We start from the raw sequence: 22114 nt of genomic DNA, 5'->3' as shown, positions 1-22114 counted from the left end.
GACTATTATTTTGAAACTCTTTACTGAAAATAATGTCCGAGTCGATTAGAATAAAATCAAATGTTTACAATTTATTATGTCAGGTAAATGTATCATGTCAATTTCATAATCAGTTCAAAGATAATAGATACAAAACATCAAATGCTCTGGAATAAAGAGAGAAGATTCAATCCTTTGACATTATAAAATACATGATGCAAAGTGTATTGCTTACACTTCGCATCACGGGCTGATCCTCTAGTTGCATTTCATTATATATAGACAGAAACTTCTTTCACATGGAAACATCTGCTAACAATGGGAATTTACATTCAGAGTTGGCACCTTTTGGGAGTAGGAGACCATTTGTCTAGAGACCCACCCTCCTCTGTGTGCCAGTTATCTGTAAACTCTTAAAAACTGTATTACCTTTTGTTTTACTTCTTTGGGAATGAGACCTTTGTACCAGTTGCACTGAGACATTTCAAACGATACCAAACATGTAATACTGTATGATAATTATTCACATTATAGATTCTTGGGTGAATTTGGGTGATCTCAGCATGAGGGATGGGGAAGAGGGGAAGAAATGTAGATAAGGATCGCTTAGGTGAGATTTGCGTCTTGAATGATGGTGCTAGTTTCACAAGAGAGAGTTCAAATGTTAATTTCCAGAAAGGTCCTTTGTCCTCTCAGGGAATGGTCGTTCCTCAAGTAGACTGCCTGGCATTTATCTAATTTCTCAAGTCTTATAATAATTATTATAAAAATGTATTAGACCTTTATCAGAATGTAAAATTTGTCTGAACCAACTAATTTATAATTAATTATAATTGCTGAATCAGTTTATCTTTACATTAAAAGATAGAAAGATAAAAGCATTGACTAAGCATACAAATATTAGTAGACAAAGAAAATATTACAACCTGGAAATAAACAGCAAGTTTTAAAAGTAAAATAAAAATACTTAATAGAAAAAAGAATTTGGTGACATTGACCATGTTTTTTGATCATGGATCTTGTGTAAAATAAATAAATAAATAAAAATCAGAAGTTCTTGCTTCCATTGAAGCAAAATATACTATTTAAGTAAATAAGTAAGTAAATATTCCAATCGAAATTGTTATGCTGCTAATATAATTTGTAATGAGGGGGGGGGGGGGGGGGGAACTTGCTATTACATTATTATGTTGTTGCGTCAGATGGCATGCAGGGCAAATTAAAAGCTTTGATCATCCATAATACACTCGGTTTGTGAAATATAAGACATAGATTAATATTCAATTGCTTAAACTTACAATTCAAAACTTACTCTCTACCCCTTTTTATAATACACATGCTAGCAAAATGATACACGACTGTAAAAAAACAAAACAACGATACACGTTAAAGGGACTTGTTGACATATCTCATATAGTGACGTATATCCGGTTTAGTTCACTAGCATAAAGAGCTGCAGAGACGTGCTCGACAACTTCAACGCCCTGTTGTTGCCTATCATCAAATACTTCTGCAAATAATTCTCGACAACATGGCAGAGAGTGATTGGGATACAGTGACCGTTTTGAGGAAGAAGGGATCGGCTGCGCAGTCAAAGTCTAAGCAGGTAACGTTAGCAGTACGTTATCTCACATCCGTATGCTACATAACGTTAGTTTGCTGACGTTATTAGTTCACGTTTTGACAAAGACAATGTTGCTGTGACCTACTTTCAAATGTTTCGTTTCAAATATTGCGCACAGTATGTCCTAAAGCTTAAAATATCGGTCTGACAACAAACGCAACAGAAATACTATCGTGTTATTTCTTGTTGGATTAGCCAGTGTGCAAAACGTGATGGACGCCATAATAATTGTCATAAAAACAACAGCAGCTCAAAGATATGCAATGTAGTTTCGGTTTACATAACACTAATAGTGCTTTTGTTTCAGGCTATAATTACTGCTCAGAGGAAGGGAGAGGAAGTCGAAACTTCTAAGAAATGTAAGAGCATATAAACCTATTGTATATAATACATTTATATTCCCAATGGGATTCAATGAATAATCTATTTTTTTTTTTTCAAGGGGCTGCTGGGCAAAATAAACAGCATGTTATAACCAAGAACACAGCTAAGCTGGACAGAGAGACAGAGGAGCTCAGCCACCAGAGAGTACCTCTTGAAGTGGGGAAAGTGATCCAGCTGGGCCGCCAGAACAAGGGCCTCACCCAGAAAGATCTGGCTACTGTGAGTATTTGCCCATTTAAAGTGTCGTGAACCCCTCCCCTCTGTTTTTGCCTGGGCATTTGCACTTCCGAGCTGAAAAAGTCTCAATATATGGGTGTGTAAAGCTGTGGAAAAGGTGGGAGTGTGGTGAGACAACAACAACCAAAAAAACACAGACCTACAACACACACATTATACAGACAAATGAATATTAAAATATGAGCAGAGGGGGAAAAACACAGAGTTGAGGGTACCTTGATGTGTTTTGAAAATGTCATCCTATGAAACACAGAAGAACATTTAAAAGATTTAACAATATTTTCACTACGTACTGTCACACGTCAGTTTAACAAAAAAATAAGGACAAGTTACATTAGTGTCTTCTGTCTATCAGAATAATAATCATCATTCATTCGTGTTTAGTGTCCATATTTGCATACATAAATATAAAAAATATGAAGAGTTCAGATGCAAAAGCCTCTAAGTGCCATCTGAAATTTTCTTCTAGAATGATCATTTTTATGAAGCTCATTTATTTAAGTTCAGTAATTTCACTTAAATGGCAATGAAAATTACCTATTAATTGCCATTTAAGTGAAATTACTGAACTTAAATATACGAGCTTCATAAATGCAAACAAAACTTTTGTGTTGTCGCACATTGGAAACAAGCACTTACGACCCATGTCTCTAAGCAATAAGGGAAGACAAACGCGACAGAAGTGATACGGTCTCAATTATATCTTATGCTTACTACAGTGCAGTGATTGGATTGAATGAGCTCTTTGTCATGAATAAATGCAGAGAAAATGCTCAGAAACGGATGACGTCACTTTGTTTGTCCAGCCCCTACTGGAGCCCCGGCAGCCAATGACCACTCCGGATCTTGCCGGATTTACACCTTGACGTCAGAATCTGTGACTTTGCTTTTAAAACCGAAAGTATGAAATTGCTCTAAAATAATGCTCAAAAAAACATACAGTACGTTTAGTGTTTTCAGTGATGTGCAGCCTGTACATTCACATCTCAAAAAACCTAACTTACTGTATGATTCATCTTTAAAGTCACTATGAATTCAAAATTGACTTTTTAAATGGAATATTGCAGTTTTTATTATAAACGATTTATCGGTGTACATTGTTTTTTTTTAGGGTCTTTTTTTTCGACAACTCTTCTCTGATGATGTGTTTACTGATGGGAGGGCAGGACAGCCTGTCACTCACATGAGATCACAGAAATGCCGAACCAACACAATCTAATGTCCAAATCAATTCCAGATGGACAAAACCAAGCCCCACCCCACTTTTTTCTTGTTCGAGAAGCTGTTTCATTGAGATGTCACCATATGGAAGAAATACTTCTTGGTTTCATGCAACTTAAATTTATAATTGTGTTTCTTGCAGAAAATTAATGAGAAGCCACAGATCATCGCAGAGTATGAATGTGGAAAGGCCATCCCCAATAACCAAGTCATGGGGAAGATTGAGCGAGCCATTGGTAGGATTTTGTCATTTTATCATTACCACACAATAGCTTATTTGCTGCCTTGCTATGGTTTATTCATTAAAATATGACATTTATTTGTGCATGTATAATTCAGCAAAATAAAAAAATGCTTGCATCATGGTTTCATTGACTCTGACTTTTATACTTTTTAAATACCAGTGACACTGTAGGTGCCATATTTGTATATTTATGACTTGTAATATATTCTGCTAATTAAAGTGTCTGACAATGGGAAGACCAATCAATTAGAATGTTTTTTTTTTTTTTTTTTTTATATATAAATAGGGCTGCCCCCTAATAATCTACGAGAAGAGGTTTAGTCAACCAAATTTTAACTAGTCGGTTAGTTGCAGAAGGAAATATCCAGAGGAAGTGGCGAAGTCCCTCAGTCAGTGATGGACAAGAACATAACATGGCCGGTCCATGTGGTAATTACAGTATGTCGCGGGTAAAGCCAACTGTTCACCTTATCAATTCTTCGACCTAACTATGGGCTTGCATTTAATTTTCCTAATAACAGCGGACATAACTTAAAATACTTTGGTGACATTCTTTAATAAAAAATAAAGAATACAAACAGGATGCGCTTTCCGCCATCCCGGTCTTCGCTACTGGAGCGTATCACAAAAATGGACCGAAACTCACCGTATACTTGCCTCACAGACATGAGAAATATGTCTATATAGATATATTTAAGTTACTTTTAAATGAACCAATTCAAATAAATTCTGATTATTTGAAGATCCGCATCGTCAAAAAGATCTTTGCAGCCGACACTGACTCAGAAAACACTAGTTTATTGATACGTTATTAAAAGGTTCAGACAGTCTCCTTTCCTGACATTCAAAATCATTACTTTTGCAGGTGCACTGCAGCAAGCTTAAGTGTGCGCTTGAGTGCTTAGTTTATAGGCCTATTTAAAAAAAACTCAATATTATGATTTGGTATTTCTCTGTAATGTAGAACAATGTTAGCATTTTTACATGTAATATTATATATACTAGTAATATTCTTTCTCAGCACTGAAACTCGAACCATTTTTTTATGCCATCACCCAGTATATATTTAAGTATTTAAATTAATATCATAAACGTGCGATTTAGTCGACTGTTGGCTTAAATGAGCGACCACTAGTCGTTTTGAAAAATCTTTAGTTGGGGGCAGCCCTATTTTGTTAAAGTTTTTGTTAAATGTTTTTAAAATAAGTCTCTTATGTTCACCAAGGCTGCATTTATTTGATCAAAATACAGTAAAAGCTGTAATATTGTGAAATTACAACTGTTTTATATTTAACGATGTAATTTATTCCTTTGATGGCAAAGCTGAATTTCTAGTAGCCTTTATTCCAGACTTCAGTGTCACATGATCCTTTAGAAATCATTTTAAAACACTGATTTGGTGCTCAAGAAACTCCTCTTCCTCTTACAAAAAAAAATAAAAAATACTGACCCCAAACTTTTAAACAGTACTGTAGATCATTTTAAACATTTGCCAAAAGAACTAGCAATAATTTTAGTGCAAAAAAAAGTAATTACAGCATTTATTTTTAAAAGTTACAATTTTCTAAAGGAGAACTTGTTTAACTCTTTTGTTGATTGTTTTCCTCATTTTTAACATATTCACTCTTTCACTTTTAGGTCTTAAGTTGCGTGGAAAGGAAATTGGGCAGCCTCTTGATGCCGGCCCTAAGAAGAAATGAGTACAAAATCCTCGAAAGATCCACCATCTACTGAAACGTCCCAGTAGTAGATCTTTTCAGTCAGTCTTTATTAATTGCTGCATCACTTCATAATTTCTCAATTAAATTGGTGGACTATACATGCTCATATTGACACCTACACAAAAGGCTTGTTATCTAACGTTTTATGTCAGATGATGAAGACTTTGATTTTTTTTTTTTTTTTTTTTTTTAAGCTTGCTCACTGCTTTGAAATAAAAACATATTTCTATGTCTGACTAAGTTGTCTTCTAACTGATGCTGCATTCTTTTTTTCAGGTGATGGAATTCATGAAACTTATTATTTTAGAGTATTGGGAATTTGATTTGTTAAAATGCCCAGTTTAATGTTAAATACTTGGTTGTTTATAATATAAAAAATTAGCTTGTACTTTGTAAATTAACCCAAGTGGTGTTCGTTAGCCAAATGACGTCCAGCTCCACCTCTCTGGATGTCTTGGGTTTAGCTTGACTTAGTCCAGCTCCACCTCTGTGGATCTAATGGGTGGAGGCGGGATAGTGCTATAGGTAGGGTTAGGCCGGTTGTGGTTGGACCTTCTAGCTCCACTCATCACGTCCAAATTACATCTAGAGAGGGGGAGCTGGACCTTTCGCTCCACACATGGCTCTGCAGTGAGCAGCCTCTCAATGAACCTGCACTCGGAACCATGAAACATCTCATGGTTGCAAGTCGGACTCGCATTCAAGCGGACGTTGTTGCCACAGGCAGCCGCTGGCGTTGTCAGCTGTTTTTTTTCTCTCTCCCTCGAATTACTACACAAGAAGCTGTGAAATGTTGAACAAATCTGAATAGTACTACCGAAGACCATTCATGAAGCTACTTTGTAATATAACTCACCTATTATTATCACTGCTAACTGCATAAGTCAAGAAAATGCAGAGGGGATTAGCATCGCTTAAGTGTCATTTCGATCATGCGCAACTGGTGAAGACAAGTGGCTTTTCTCCCTACATCAAACTTTCCGCTACGGAACGTCGGAGCATTTTTTTAACGGCGTGATCAAAACCAGAACGACCCTTGACTTGAGATGATCACCTTCTTCGTGAGAGATTTACCAAGACGTCTTCCCGCACTTCATCGTTCCTCGCAATGACGGAGCGCTATCCTTTAGCCGAGAAGGCGATGTCGGAGGGCTACGCTCGGCTCCGGTTCAGGGACACGTCTCTGCTGATTTGGCAACAGCAACAGCTGGATCTGGAAAAAGCGCCTCCGACCAATTACCTGAGCCGCAGTCAGAGCTCGTGGTACAGCCAGTATGGCAACCAGGCAGTTGTGGTCCAGGACAAAACAAGACTGAAAGACTCTGGAAGCACTGGACAGTCACGGATTTGTGCTGTTATGTGATGGTGTGATTCTTGTTGTGACTACAACACACATTTGAGTGTTCCTGTCCAGTCAAAAATACTGTAATTTGTCCACGTCATTATTCAGACAATCTGGTGTGCAAGACTACACCGTGCTTCATGAACACAGCATCAGTATTTTACCATTTTTAAAGTGCAACAGCAGTATGAGGAACATTGTCTGCTCATAGTTAAAGACGAACGAGTACCAAATCTCAATTTAAACAATTTAATCCCAGGTTATTCCCAGAAAAGGGACCACATGTATTTTATCTCGTTGGATATCTAAATTTAACAAACTGCACACCAGTAATGTTTTTTTCTAAGGCATGTTTGTAAAATATACTTTGGCCTGATTTCACAGACAGGGCTTAGATTAAGCCAGGATTAGTTCTTAGTTCAATTAGGACTTTTAAGTAACTTTTATAAACATTACTGGTGTGCATCTTGAGACAAAACAATGGCAAAGACATTTTAAGATATGTCAGAAGTCAGAACAAGTTGCTTTCAGTTAAAACAGCTCAAACATGCATTTTGAGTCTGTGTTTAAGCTTTGTGAATCTGGGTAATATTATGTCCTAATTAAACTAATGCCAAACCCTGTCAGTGAAACCAGGCCTATATGTACCAAATATTCTAGCTTTACCTGTATTATATCATGCTTTTATGAAGCTTTGATGCTTCCCAAAAAATGCTAATGTGAAATCAATATCTTGATTTGCTGGTACATTTGCTGGACAACTTAACCTCATTACGCTGCTAAACAGTATCCTACTCTAATCTTACTATTGCATTTTAATGTCTTCTAAAAAAAACATTAAGTGCGCTCAAATAAATATATCTAGATAGTAAAAAGACACTCCTATGGGTTTTTGTGATTTATTTACAAAAAACGAGGGGCTCAGTGTCCAAATCTCCGATTAGCTTATACATCAGATATTACCATGGTAAGTCTGTGCCAAAACATACTTGTCAACTTGCTTTCACTTGCTGAACTTAACATATGCAGCGCTACCAATTTTAAAATTTCACTCGAAAGAATGACATTTACATGTTATAAACTGCTCAAAAAATGTAAGAAATATACTGTAAATTGGCATGCAATACACAAATGTTCTCTCTTTCTCTCATAAAAAAAGAACTAAAATACTTAGACCCAAGACAGAGTTGACGAATAAGTAGTGAATATACATTTATATCTGTAATTATATATCCTATGTATCTTTATATCTCTGTCTGCATCATTTTCATTAACATGAACCCCAGTTGTATTTACTGGGCTCTGCTGGAGGAATTGAGGAAGAGGAGCTGTAACAGAAATTATTTTAGAGACAAGGTAGGTTATAGTCACAAGGAACATGTAATGCATTACAGTGGTATAATGAATAAAATCAAAACATAATTAAAAGCATCCTACATGAGAAGAAAACCCAGGAAGTCACTTTACATCACAATTTTTTGATGCTGATGATAAAAAAACAAAACAAAAAAAAAAACACTATACATATTGGCTTCAACTTAATCGGTTATATCGGACCCATTTTACTTTATTTTAGTGTGCCAACTAAACTTAAGGCAAAAAGAGCACATCCAATGATTTTAAGGGGTTCAGAGTTCAATTCAAGGCTGTTAAATGAAATGAATCATTGTCAATGCCACAGACCCAGTGAATGAGTGGCATTACTGCAGCCACAAAAAGAAAATGAGAAAATAACCTCTAATACATTCATATTTTCTTTTATAAAGATTATCAGTCATGGTCCATTTCCAAACTATTCTGGATACATGGCAAGAAGTGTCTAGGTACCATTGAAAGCATTCAATACACCATTTGAGAAAACAAAAGGTAAAATAATAAAGTTATTAAAATTGAGAACATACATTAGTTGTAATACTTTCAACTAATAATAACTATTGTCAAACACACATCCTTCTGAAATTAAACCTAGCACTGCTGCTTGAAGTCTTCTCAAAGATAACCCGTCAAGTCTAAGTCTCCTCTAAGTGTCTACTTGTCCAAGAGAGCTAGAATTCACTTGGTTTCAGAGTTTCAGAGAGGCTGATTCATTCCAATCTGCAGCCTTGTGGGTGGGTGATTTTTAACATCTGAATGCATTTTGCCATTACCTCAATTTCAAATATACTGAACTTCATCACAACTTTGATTGTCCTATGAGTGGACTTGGTAAAGATGAGGCATATCAGATAGAAAGTAGGATAAGAGATACTCAGAGCACCTACATATCAATAGTATAAAAAAAAGTACAGAAGACAATCCAAATATAAAACAAACAAACAAATGAGTGTATGATATAGATTAAAAACAAACAAACAAACAAAAAATTCAGACACATAATTCTACATCAAATACTGAGCTGAGAGCACCCGAAGAGAAAATGTACAGTGTTGAAATTGCCAAAGTAACTGCGAAGCCTCTGAAAACAAAGGTTTAATAATGATACTGACACCAGAGTTGCGGGATGCTGTCTAGAGTTCTAGTGAGTTATGTTGAGCCAAATTCTGGTCAACTGGAAACATTTCTGTAAAGACCGAATGTCGAAAACACGCATAACTTTGTGCCTTTTGGATAAAAAAAATAAATAGTCTCTTAAAAATGTTAACAATGAAGAGCATTATCATAGTCAGTAAAATAAATGCGGAATGAGTTGAAATGTCACGCCAACATGACAGAACCACACCAGAGTGAGAGAGCCGATAAAATAAAATTTTCCTTCAGATTTTGAGACATTGTGTAGCTACTCGATCAGTAAAATGCAGCCAGGCATTTGTCAGTTTTTCCACTAACGCACGTTTTCAGTATGGATCTAATGAGCAGCAACCTAAAAAAAAAAAAAAAAAAAAAACGGACACGCACAACCGTTTCACCTCCACAACTGACATATTTTCAAAAAAATATCTTTTTTTTTTGTCTTTTTTTTCCTCTGGTGATACCAGGCATTTCCCTTTGAGGGCCAGCGAGAACCTTAAAACTGCTTGAACTATTCCAACTCTCCTCTTTGTCTGAGCCAAGAGCATCCTACAAACTATTTTTTTAAAATATCCTCTGCCATCTGCAAAGCATCTAGCTCTTTATAAAATGGGCCTTCAGAGAGATACTATCATGACAACACACACTACTCATTAGAAAATAGAGGAGGTTGAAGTATGCGACGTGTCGAATTGGAGTTCAGTCTGAGTCACTGCTCTCGGAGCTGGAGCCGCTGGAGCTGCTGCTTCCCGAATCCGAAGAACTGCTGCTGCCACTCAGCCGAGATGGCCCGCCCCCCTGCGCTGACCCCGCCTTCTCTGCTGGGAACAGGGAAGAAAAGTGATTGCATGTTCAATATGTGTGAGAAAAACAAACACTGAATGAACATATTTTAGACAATTCATTTCCTTTAAAGGGATAGTTCACCCAAAAATGAAAATTACCCCATGATTTACTCACTCTCAAGCCATCCTAGGTGTATATGACATTCTTCTTTCAGACGAATACAATCGGAGTTATATAAAAAAATGTCCTGGCTCTTCCAAACTTTAGAATGGCAGTGAATGGCCGGTTTTGGTTTTGAAGTCCATAAAAGTGCATCCATCCATGATAAAAGTGCTCCACACTGCTCTGGGGGGTTAATAAAGTCCTTCTGAAGTGTTAGCGATGCGTTTGTGTAAGAAAAATATCCACATTTTAAACTTTATCGACTAAAATAACTAGCTTTCGGCAGACGGCAAGAGTAACGCTTGACGATGTATGACGTAGGAGTAGCGTGTTTAGACGCCTCTCGCGGATCAAACAAACAGGGCTGGGCCACAAACTCAAGCTCCTCCGACATTTCTCTTCAAAAATTGTCGTTTTAGACTTCTAATTCGTGACTGGTGTTTTGTTTTGCTCGATCCTCTGCGCTTCCGCGTTCATCATTATGTTGTGCGTCAGGTCAAGGGTTACTCTTTCGCGGTAAATCGATGCGTACGGCCGTCTGCTAGTTATTTTAGTCGATAAAGTTTTAAATGTGGATATTTTTCTTACACGAACGCATCGCTTCACTTCACTTCAGAAGGTCTTTTTTAACCCCCCAGAGCAGTGTGGAGCACTTTTATCATGGATGGATGCACTTTGATGGACTTCAAAACAGAAACTGGCCATTCACTGCCATTATAAAGCTTGGAAGAGCCAGGACTTTTTTTTTTATATAACTCCGATTGTATTCGTCTGAAAGAAGAATGTCATATCCACCTAGGACGGCTTGAGGGTGAGTAAATCATGGGGTAATTTTCATTTTTGGGTGAACTATCCCTTTAAGACCCTATATAGTTTTCTCGCACGCCCTTACCCACACCTGCAGCTGTGTATTACGATAAAGCAGAGACATGCACAAAGAAAGCAAAGATCTGATCTCGAAAGGACAGAATATATTGCGTGCCCGCCAAAGCAGCTGATATCAAGTGAAGTCAGTTAGTTGCAGCACATACACAACCATATTCATCAGTTATTAGATTCTCTAAGCAGGTTTAACCATGTTTTGCTCTTTGTCCAAACCAGGGCTCAACAGCAAGGATTTTTTTTTTCTGTCAGTAGATCAGGATTTCTAATTTCCCTGTCAAGACTTTTACTGGCACTAACACAAAAATGAGAAGTTAATTTTAATTAATTTATAATTTTATATGTATGTCTGTATTTTTAATAAAGTACAAAAACTATCTTTAAAAACTACAGTCTATATATATAGATAGTGAGTGTTTGGGGGACAGTAAGATTTTTTTTATGTTTTTGAAAGTATTTTATGTTCACCAAGGCTGCATTAATCAAAAATACAGTAAAACAGTAAAAGTGAAATTTAGCTATACTTTAAAATAAGAGTTTTCTATTTTAATATACAGTAGTATATAAACTTTCATCAAAGTTGTTCTAAGACAAGAACGGGTATTGTTCAAAATTCATGTATAACTTTGAAGAAAGGTTTTGATCCACTTCAAATGTTGACTACTGTATTTTAAAATGTAATTTATTCCTGTGATGGCAAAGCTGAATTTTCAGCATCATTACTCCAGTCTTCAGTGTCACATGATCTTTCAGAAATCATTCTAATATGCTCAAGACTTCTTATTTTCTTATTATCAATGTTGAAAACAGATAATATTTTTTGGAAACCTCAATCATTTTTTTCATGAATAGAAAGTTCAAAAGAACAAATAAATAAATAAATTAATAATTGTAACAAGTAAATGTCTTTATTGTCACTGTTGATCAGTTTAATCCACCCTTGCTGAACAAAATTAATAAAACAAATTCTTACTGACCTCAAAATTTCAAAATTTAAACTGTGTTTATAAAAAGTTATTATAACCAGACAGGAGTTCCAAGAAAGGAAAATTATGGCATTTGTGGGTCAAAAAACAAACAAACACAATGTTACTGAATCTACCAAGAATATTAAAAGTCAAAAACTATAGATGCACAAAAATTTCGCCTACCGAAAAGTTTAGGGCCGAAATGGTTTTGAAGGGTTGAAATCAAAGACAAAATGATGTTTAATTAGTGCTTTTCCAATGGTGCATTTTGAAAGTTTATTAAAAGTTAAACATGTCAGCTGTGAGGACTCTAGGGCTGGGTTGACAATATAGATTTCTCGATTTTAATCGATACTGATATGGATTCTTAAATCTCAAAATTGATCTTTCAATCTTCTTTCTGTTGATGAACAAAACTCCACAATAGATTTGTAGAGCACCTGCCATCCAATAATCGCTAAATAAGCGTTGCGTTTCTTTACTGTTAATATGAAACGAGTCTCAAATTTCAAATTTTGTTGATTTTATCATGAAATTCAAAGAATAAAGGACAGATCACTCACTGTAGCCGCATCCGTTTAAGAAGCATGACGGATCAAGCGCAAATGAACTAATAATCTCTTCCTCTTTCTTTATCACTAGTTATAGCACTAAATAAACATGAATGAACATCAGAAGGTATGTTGAAAGATATAGTACGACTGAAATGTATAATGTCAATTCTCAGTAAGTGTTTCAACTGCGGAAAGACATCATTAAAACAGCTTGTATACAATATGCTCAAAACGTTACATTTACGTTAGTTACCAGCAGAATTCGCTAGAAATTTCACAGAAGAAATAGAAAGATAGCACCGGCCCAGTAGGGCAATAGACAGTCCCGTCAATTGGTTCAAAACGGGCCAGCAGTCCATCCTTGTTGTTGAGCCCTGCAAACCCTTTTCAGTGTGTGAATAGCATTACATATGAAGGTCTGACAGTAGGCCCTTCGATCAAGTTAGTCAAATTAGTGAAGCAAAAAGCCTATCCTTATCTCTGTTTTCTTATCCTACCATCCTTAATCCAGCTAACCCAGTTTGGTCACCTGTCTGCTCACATCTGCACACTACCACACAGGTACCTTTTTTGGGTGGTTTCTTGTTGTTGTTCAGTTGTCCGCTCACGTCCTGTAGCCTCTTTTCTAACTCTTTCTTCTTTTCCTGAACCAGTTCCTCTTTAGACTTGGCACTCTTTTTCCCAGTGCCCGCTGCAGGAGACACACAGCGGTGACCGGTGAGTAACGGGTTGCCCTCGTAGCCCACCGCCGTGGCAACAAGCAGCAAAAAGCACTCTGCTACACTGGTTTTAAACTCCATGATGTCAAATTTGTGTTCAAGGAATCTTATCAGGTTCAAGTTAAGACCAAACAGCAGCATTTGGTTACTACCATAAAAAATTATTTAGACTCATCCCTCATTTTCCTTAAAGTCCCCCTATGGTCAATAATTGTAACCCTTAAAACTCTTCTTTGATCACCAAAATGACATATTTAAAAGTTTTTTCCTTAAAAAAAAAAACAAAAAAAAAACTTCATGCCTTAAAATAGCTTGAATGTACACCCTTGCTTCATTTAGTATACGCGGTTCTATGAATATGCAAATTAGCCCTGCCTCCACTCACTCAGCTCAGAGATCCACTCGTTGACGATCACACGTTTACGTGATTGGTTACAAGGTAGTTTGTGACGTCAGAAACACCAGCGATTTCAAACCGCGTTTTTGAGACTGTCTTTGGTTCACTGCTGTTTTAAGGAGAAAATACTCAGCAATGGCTTGATTTTCACCACAGGGGGAATTTAAAACAAACAAAAATCAAGGTTATGCTGAAACACTAACAACAGAAATGAATAGGGAAAATTTTTTGAGGATTTAAAAGAAAAGTATTTTATTTTAAGTTTAGTTTAGTGTTTATTTTTATCATGGTAACAAAGTTGTCAAACTGAATGCAACTTTACAAAGAAAAGGTTTTTTTAAAGGAGAACTCGGCAACTCTAGCGAACTCTAGTCACTTCTTCGCTGATTTTCCCTTTTGTTGTCGCATGTTTTCCCCACGAGCTCCCCCTACAGCTGTGGTGGGGCGTATATTTCACAACACAGTCGTAAAAAACTCACTTGCGGCGGCCTCCTCCCCCTCTCTACCGCTGCTCATGTGCGTTTGTTTTGATCGGAGCAAGCCAACTGTATCGTGTGGAGTTATGTCTACCGAGGTGGGTAATCTGGTAATACATCATACATGCGTGTGTGTTTATGTCGAATTGCCGTAAAGCAATTTGTGTTTCGCGCTCGTTCTCGTTCTCGCTTTCGCTTCTCACGAGACTTCCAATTTCTATCTTGCCGGGACGGTAGTGAACAAGTTGCAAGGTTGGTTTTCCGCCTGGGAACGCTGGGGGGAGCGGGGAAAGTCACCAATATCACCAGAACAGGTTGTTTAACCATCCAAATGATTTCTAGACAGTTTTATTAAGTTAAAAAAGCTACCAAGTTCTCCTTTAAACATTAAAATCATGCTAACACGCACGGTTTATGTCTTGTGGCTGTAATACAGAGTGCAAAACTAAGGTTCTAAGGGAACTGATTATCATTAAAAAAATTATACCATTGAGAAATGTCATAATTCTTGTTACCTCACTCACTCACTTATTCACTCACTAGCCTACGTTAAAAAAAAAAAAACCTTACTGAAGACAAGTAAAGAGTCAGTGATAAAATAATTACAAGCAATAGGACAATAAACTACAATAGAACAAAGAAATAGACATACCTGAAAAACTTAAAATAAGAAATACTAGCCAAATCAAAGTGATTCAGTCAAGAGCATTGAGATTCTTTTTTGTTGTTTGATTAACATAAAGTGACAGTAGCCTAATAAACCTGCTGTCGTCTGTCATTAAAGACCATATGCACGGATCCAATATACTATTACACATGCGTTTTCTTTCTCAACTGTTTACATTTCACTTAAGACATAAATGACTGTGTTCACAAGGATACTAGCAAAGACGGGCATTTGACATAAGTATGTGTATTTAACCGTTGTTTAGGCTGCAAAAACAAAGCTCAGTACTCACTCGCTCTATGAGCAACGGCTTCATGTGCGCGCATTTCAGACAGCGCGTGCATATGCCGTTGACAAATTTCAACTGGTTAATTATGTCTACTGGTATATCGCCCACCCTTAATCGATAGTATAAGCTTTAGTTGCATTTTGAATAATTATTTCAACATACTTTTTAAATAATAGTCTAACAGCAGGCTTCTTGGTGAAAAACTACATTACCCATAATTCTGCAAAGAAATTACCACCAATCAGAGAACCACAACAAGAAAATCGAGCTGATAATTTTATATTTCCCCTTGAAGCAATGTGAATGACGCATTAGAGTCAGTCTCCCTACACTTTAAAACTACTTAAAATATTATATACGTACATGCTAATTTTGCAATAAGTGTGGCCGATTAACATGGTTTTAGCAATGGTATTTTGAATTACCGGTATGGCATTGTAGTTTTTACCTTAAACCTCTTGTCTGATTTTCAAATACTTTTTTGGTTCAAATCAAAGTTTGTAATGTTGCAGTTCACCTCATAGCTGGTTGGTTTGGCTTAAATCTTTAACAAAAGACCCTACAGGAAATATAAATAGAAAAAAAATCCTTCCGGAACCAAGAGCACTAAAAATGTGAGCAGGTACTGTTGCACTCCATTGAAATAGTGTGTATTTTAAAGGTTATGGAGTGACCCAATTCACTTCCATTGTATGTGCTTTTTTTTTTTTTTTTTTTTTTTTAAGGGAAAAGTGGAAATGACTTCTTATGGTAATCAATCAATGTTATGCCACAAATACTGAGGATTGAGCTTAACTTGTAATGAACCCAGAATATTCCATTGTGAAGTATGAGTGCTGCAGTGAGTGTGCATAATAATTACATGTACACTGTGTACAATTAGGAAATTCATGGTCTGATCAAATGTTCTCTACTGTATACTGATGTACTCTTTAAACCCTTGAAGCTTCACTTGAAGGTATTAATACCAAGGAAAGCACATGTAAGGTAATCCACCAAAAGTCATGCAACACATTGGAGAAGGTGAGTGCTCCCAGCTCAAAGGAGGAAATAGCACAGCCCATTTCAGCTTTTAGAGCAGACGGACCAGGCAAGAAAAGAGAGCTGCTTGTCTATAAAACACTGAAGTAAGCCTATACCTAGCAACAAATCTCCTGAGGAAGAAAAGAGGTTGCACTTACGTAAAGGTTTGCGCTGCTTTTTCTGTAAACAGGACTTGACGTATCGTTCGAGCTCACGCAACGTGGAAGGCTTGAGCGTTTCAAAGTCGATCTCGATCTCATCTGGGTTGGAGTCTCGCAGTGACGGCTCACGTGACTGGATGATGTGGACCACGCGGCCCAGTTTCTCACCCGGCAACCGGTTGATGTCCAGGCTAAGTTGCCGCTTCTCGTCATAAGACATGGGAAGAGACTCCTCCTCGTCAGACTCGTAGTTTGCCGCACCAGGTTTGCCCCCCTTTTTCGGTTGCCTGTGGATTGGAGGTGTAGTTTGCACGAATGCACAAGACTGAACTGGCATATTGAGATTGAACAAATTACATGAAAGTTAGCTCACTTTACCACAATGACCAATAAACGGCACATTGTGTGTTATTGCATTGTGTTGATTTATTATATCTTTAAACAACTTAAAATTGGTATTTATCCACATATAAAAGCTGGCCAAATAATCAGCCGATATCATGACTGCTTAGCCTATTAACAAGTGTTTGCCAAAGGTATTGTGGATCTTCAGTTTTTTATGGAACCCTGTTTCTGCCTCAGAACAATAAATGTAACCGTGAGATGAACTTTAAAGAAAAAAATCCACACTAAAAGTCACACTTTCTATTCATTAAAGAATAGTGAAAAAAAAAAAATAATCTAATTCAAATTCAAAATCAAATTTCCCACAAAAATATTAAGCAGTAACTTTTTGTCCACATTTATGTGCCAAGAAATGCTTCTTGAGCATCAAAACAATCCTGTTAGAATGATTTCTGAAGGATCATGTTACACTGAAAACTGGTGTAACAATGCTGAAAACTTATAAAAAATTGTAATAGTTTTCCAGAATATTATTGCTTTTACTGTTTTTGTAATAAATGCAGTCCAGATGAGCATGAGAAAAAATATTTAAAAAATGAGGGTAGTGTAATGCTCCCCTTATGAAAAATAAAGTCACAATCCAATTCTTTTTTTAATCTGAGGTGGAACAGGTTTCCATAGTTTTTAGATATTTTAGAAGGGATATTATGTAAAATAAAATGCATTTGTGCACATTCCATTCGCAAATCGAAATAAAACATGTATAATAAAATATATAATTTCCCTGTAATGTACTACAATTATATGGGTAATTATTTGCTATTATAACATAGCTATATAAACATTATATTTAACCATTTGTCTGCATTCTTTCTAAATATCGCACAAAACCCAAATCCACAATAACTAGGACCAAATATTACACAAGGTCATACATTTTGATCAAATCCAAAGATCCCAACAAAACCAGCTAACCTTGTAGTGGATGTGCTGTTGGGTTTCCGTGCAGAGGTCTTTTTCTGCTGGGTTTGCTTATTCGGTTGTGTAGACTTGGCCTTTTTGTCATCTTCCACCTTGACCTTGTTTTTCTCTTTATCCTTCTCTTTGTCTTTCTTCTTCTTCTCTTTTTCCTTCTTCTCTTTCTTTTTCTTTGGTTTGCTCACAGGACCCTGTGACAGAGCGGCTAGCTGTTCATGAACAGCCTTCAGCTGAGGAGGAAGGTGGAGGGAATGGTTAGCAAGCAGGGGGATGGGGCATGCTGCATCGACGCTAACTAGGATCTTAGCTGTGCGGGACAGATGATGGGACTGGTGATGAAGGGAAGAGTTTGAAGGATAATGAATGACATTTGTCACCTACATATCTCCCATTTTCATGGAAACGCTCTCCCCAGAAAATAGCTGTTTGCGGAGGACTCTTATTTTGAAACAAATGCCATGTCCAGAAATGTCTCGTTTACTTTGGAATTCTTTGCAAACAAAATGGACGTAAACAGTTTTAACTACTTTAAATTCCAAATATTCAAATGCTACAGCACACTAATCGAACATTTTTACAAAGACACTATCCATCATCATTTCGTTGTCCAGTTACAAACCCACATGTTTTAAATAGGTATGAAATAAATAAATGCCTGTTATTGACGTAATTCATCTGTTTATAGGTTTCATTTTTTAATCTCATAATTCTTAATTAAAATATCATAACTCGATTCTCCGGTGAAACGACGGGCTTGCCTCTGATGCATATGCCGGACTTCACCAAACATTTAATCCCCGCCCCTTTCTTACAACCGACTGCAAGCTCGCATTCAGATCTGCCTCCATCCAATAAACAACTGAGTGATAGAATCAAGTACCCGTCCTACATTTTTCTTCAATCTCTCTCTCTCTCTACAGTTTCATCATGACTTTAAACCTCCTTTAAAGAATCAAAAATACTTTACCACGATGATTTGGAAGCACCGGAGACCACATCCCAGCAAAGAATTTGGATTCTCACTGATAAACATGCCAATCAATGTCATTCGCAGAGCAGAGAGGGAAACAGAGCCAAAAGACTAGCTGAGAGTGTCAAAGCAAGCTCACTTAAAGATGCCCAGCTCAAATACACCCCATAAAGCACCACCTTAACCCTCTACCGCTCACTTAAGAAGAAGCTACGAAAAATGGAGGAGTTAGTGGGGTGGGGGACCGGGAAGTAAAAATATCATTCACCTGAAAACGTTTGGCACACCCGTTTTTTGTCCCCGACCTGTTACCATTGGGGTGCTCCACAGTGAATCGCTGGTAAAAAAGCCAAAGTGAAATCAAGGGACAAAATAGTCATTCTCAAAAATGTATTTTAACAACAGACTGTGTCATGATGAGAGCAGAGTAACTATAATCGACACCAATATGTTTAACACTGAGAGACAGCCAAATTAAAAACTGTCATCTGAAGTTTTTACTGCATGCAAGCCAATGTATACCAAGATGCCAACACAAACTGCAGAGGCGGTAGAGGGTTAAACGTTCAGTCCAGGGTGAGAATGGGCACTCGTTTCCAAAACATTATGAAAACAAGAGACATTAAGAAAAAAAAAAAAAAAAAAATGAAACAAATCCAAATGACTAACACAAGCAGTCAGACTGAGGAGGAGGAGGAGGTGGTGAATGTGAGGGGGGAGTGGCTGTGGCCTCTGCCTGTCTCTCCACCCTTGGTTTGGATCTTGGTCCTCAAGTGGTGACACCCACCTGTTTGCCACTCACCTGTTCCTGCAGCTCAGCCAGCCGAGTGGCCCGTTCCTCCTCCGAGTCGGAGCTGGAGCTGGAAGAGTCTGCGCTGCTCTCGCTGCTGCCGGTGCTCTTGCTCACCACAGCTGTGGCCGACACCGCACTGGGCGAGGACGGCTCTGCCGGTTCATCGGGCATCTTAGCGAATTTCATCTCAAACACATCCTGTAGGTCATGGACAAATATGATTGGTGAGATCTGAAAGCACATTATCAGTTACAATGGCTCTTTTTTTTTAATCACCGCACCTGGAGTTTTCTTGCCATGGCAACGACCTCGTGATCAGGCGGGTTGTATTTGTAACAATTTGAGAACATTAACCGAATATCTGCTGCGAAACTTTGGGCGTCTTGGTATTCTCGACTGTCCATCTTTTTCTGGAAAAGACACGTTGCGTGAGATAAAGTTTGGCTTTAAAAATGTAAAAAAGGAATAAAAACTGAAGTTTTATATAGTACTGTGCTCAAGTCTTAGGCACGCTAGAATTTTCACCCCCCAAAAATGGTTTTAAGCCATTTATTTGTATCTTTTGCTGTAGTGTATCAGTTGGAAACATCAGTTTACATTTCCAAACATTCATTTTGCCATTAATTGAAATAATCCAATGACATTTTTGCATGCACAAGGAGTCTGACAACAGCCGGAGCTCCAGACGGAGATCTGATCTCACCATGATCGAGTCTGTCTGGGATTACATGAAGAAACAGAACAAACTGAGACATACTAAATCCAGAAGAACTGTGACAACATCTCTAAGACGCTTGAAGAAACCTATATCCAAAACTAACAGTACTGTCAAAAGTTTTAGGCACTTGTAAAAATGCTATAAAGTGAGGATGCTTTCAAAAATAATGTCATAAATAAATGTTATTTATCAATTAACTTGTATTTACTAAATGAAATCAATATTTGTGGTGACCACCCATTGCGTTTAAAACAGCTTCCGTCGGTACATTCACACATAGTTTTTCAGGTAGCTTTGCAGGTCGGTTTCTTCAGACGTCTTGGAGACGTTGCCACAGTTCTTCTGGATTTAGTCGGTCTCAGTTTTTTCTGTTTCTTCATGTAATCCCAGACAGACTCGATGATGGTGAGATCAGATCTCCGTGTGGAGCGTCAGACTCCTTGTGCGTACAAAAATCTCACTGGATTATTACAATTTATGGAAACATTAATGTTTGGAAATGTAAACTGATATTTCCAGAAACAATACAGCAAAATATATAAATAACTGGCTTAAAACCATTTCTTTGGGGCAAAAATACAAGCGTACCTAAGACTTTCGCACAGTCCTGTATATACATATATACACACACGTACACAGACACACACATTTATTTATTTAAACGATTTGTATAAAAAAAATCTATTTCTTTTGAATATTTACTGTGCTATCCTTTAATAACTTTGCACGGTGTAATTTTATGCCATACTTTGACAGAGCTGAGGTCCATTGGTTGCTTGATGATTTCATGATAGTCATGCAGCTCCAGGGCCTCTGCATCTACAGGCTTGTAGAAGGGCCAGGCGTAGGCCGCATGTTTCTTGGAAAGCATCTCTTTAAGGATAGTGTCACAGTATTTGAGATGATCGTTGAGTTTGCTTTTCTTGTTGCCTTGCTGTTGGACGTCCCCATCCTCCAGGTCTTTTTTGGGAGGTTTGATGGGTCGACCTGTGCTCTCTCGTCTGGAAATGACTTTACTGTGTTTGGACTCTAACATCGCAGTGGGCGACTCACTTCTGCTGGCAGTGATCGCGCAGGTTGTGGGTGTGGTCGTGTCCGCTTTCCGCTTCACCCCTTTCTTCTGAGGAAAATTAGATCAGCATGTGTGTTAGAACACTACTAAGACAGGGATGTGCCCGATGCCAAATACCTTATTCAGAAAGAAAAAGACACATTATATAAAGCCCCTAAAAGGGACATGGTGATGGAACAAATATGAGATGGAAGGAAAAATATATCTCAATGCTTAGATATAGTTGGGGAATTATATTGTATATAATTAGCAGGCATCAGGAAGCTGCTATCAATGTGAAGGGTATTGAAACCGCTTTTGAATGCGTGCTCGCTTCTCACTTTCGAATTCGCAATCATGCGTACTCCGTGTATAGGGAACGGCAGTAGGGATGTGAAACGATTAATCGCATCCAAAATAAAAGTTTGTGTTTACATAATACATGTGTGTGTAATGTGTAGAATTATTTTGAATATATAAATACACACACATGCATGTATATATTTAAGAGAAATTTATTATTTATATATAAAATATTTATATATAATATAAATGATATATAAATATGTATGCAGTATATAAATGCAAATATTTCTTAAATATATACATACATAGGCTATGTGTGTATTTATATATACAAAATAATTATACACAGTACACACACATATATTATGTAAGCACAAACTTTTATTTTGGATGCGATTAATCGCAATTAATCTTTTCACAGCCCTATGGTGGTAAGATATTTTCTGTGCCTTTTCGAATAAGGTATTCAGATTCGGGCACATCCCTAATGTGCAGAATGACTGATCAGTGGCGTGTGTGACGGACTGATCCGTCTGATGAGGACGTGTAGGCTCGTTTAAGCTCAAGTTCATCAGACACCAATCAGACTAGTTTTTTTTTTTTTTTTTT

General features: G+C 37.2%; 3 protein-coding genes across 14 annotated transcripts in view; 2 read left to right on the top strand and 1 right to left on the bottom strand.

Moving 5' to 3' along the window:
- Positions 1-1190: 1190 nt before the first annotated feature.
- On the top strand, positions 1191-5639 carry edf1 (endothelial differentiation-related factor 1). Its single transcript, XM_081365928.1, has 5 exons — positions 1191-1585; positions 1911-1962; positions 2046-2206; positions 3588-3681; positions 5328-5639. The coding sequence occupies exons 1-5, from the start codon at positions 1511-1513 to the stop codon at positions 5387-5389; spliced, it is 444 nt and encodes a 147-aa protein (XP_081222054.1). The 5' UTR covers positions 1191-1510; the 3' UTR covers positions 5390-5639.
- An 879-nt stretch (positions 5640-6518) lies between these two features.
- On the top strand, positions 6519-6773 carry brd3os (BRD3 opposite strand; the record flags this gene model as incomplete). The annotated part of the gene is made up of 1 exon (XM_081365929.1): positions 6519-6773. One exon carries the CDS (start codon positions 6519-6521, stop codon positions 6771-6773), a length of 255 nt encoding a protein of 84 aa, XP_081222055.1.
- Positions 6774-7576: 803 nt separating this feature from the next.
- The window catches only part of brd3b (bromodomain containing 3b), an 18536-nt gene continuing 3998 nt past the window's right edge, over positions 7577-22114 (bottom strand). For 2 of the 12 annotated variants that reach the window (XM_081365907.1, XM_081365911.1), the window contains exons 6-13: positions 20897-21268; positions 19712-19840; positions 19440-19628; positions 18906-18974; positions 17665-17897; positions 16342-16631; positions 13178-13303; positions 7577-10081 (exon numbers count right to left, since the gene is read on the bottom strand). In XM_081365907.1, coding sequence (XP_081222033.1) covers positions 9960-10081; positions 13178-13303; positions 16342-16631; positions 17665-17897; positions 18906-18974; positions 19440-19628; positions 19712-19840; positions 20897-21268 — 1530 coding nt within the window. In that variant the 3' untranslated portion in view covers positions 7577-9959. The remainder of the gene's footprint in view (positions 10082-13177; positions 13304-16341; positions 16632-17664; positions 17898-18905; positions 18975-19439; positions 19629-19711; positions 19841-20896; positions 21269-22114) is intronic. The other 10 variants (XM_081365914.1, XM_081365915.1, XM_081365912.1 and 7 more) reach the window with 9 other exon arrangements.

Source organism: Scardinius erythrophthalmus, assembly GCF_964197995.2.
Source record: "Scardinius erythrophthalmus genome assembly, chromosome: 5".
NCBI lineage: Eukaryota > Metazoa > Chordata > Actinopteri > Cypriniformes > Leuciscidae > Scardinius > Scardinius erythrophthalmus.
The sequence above is the reverse complement of the archived record's forward strand: the minus strand, read 5'-3'. Positions and strand labels throughout refer to the sequence as shown.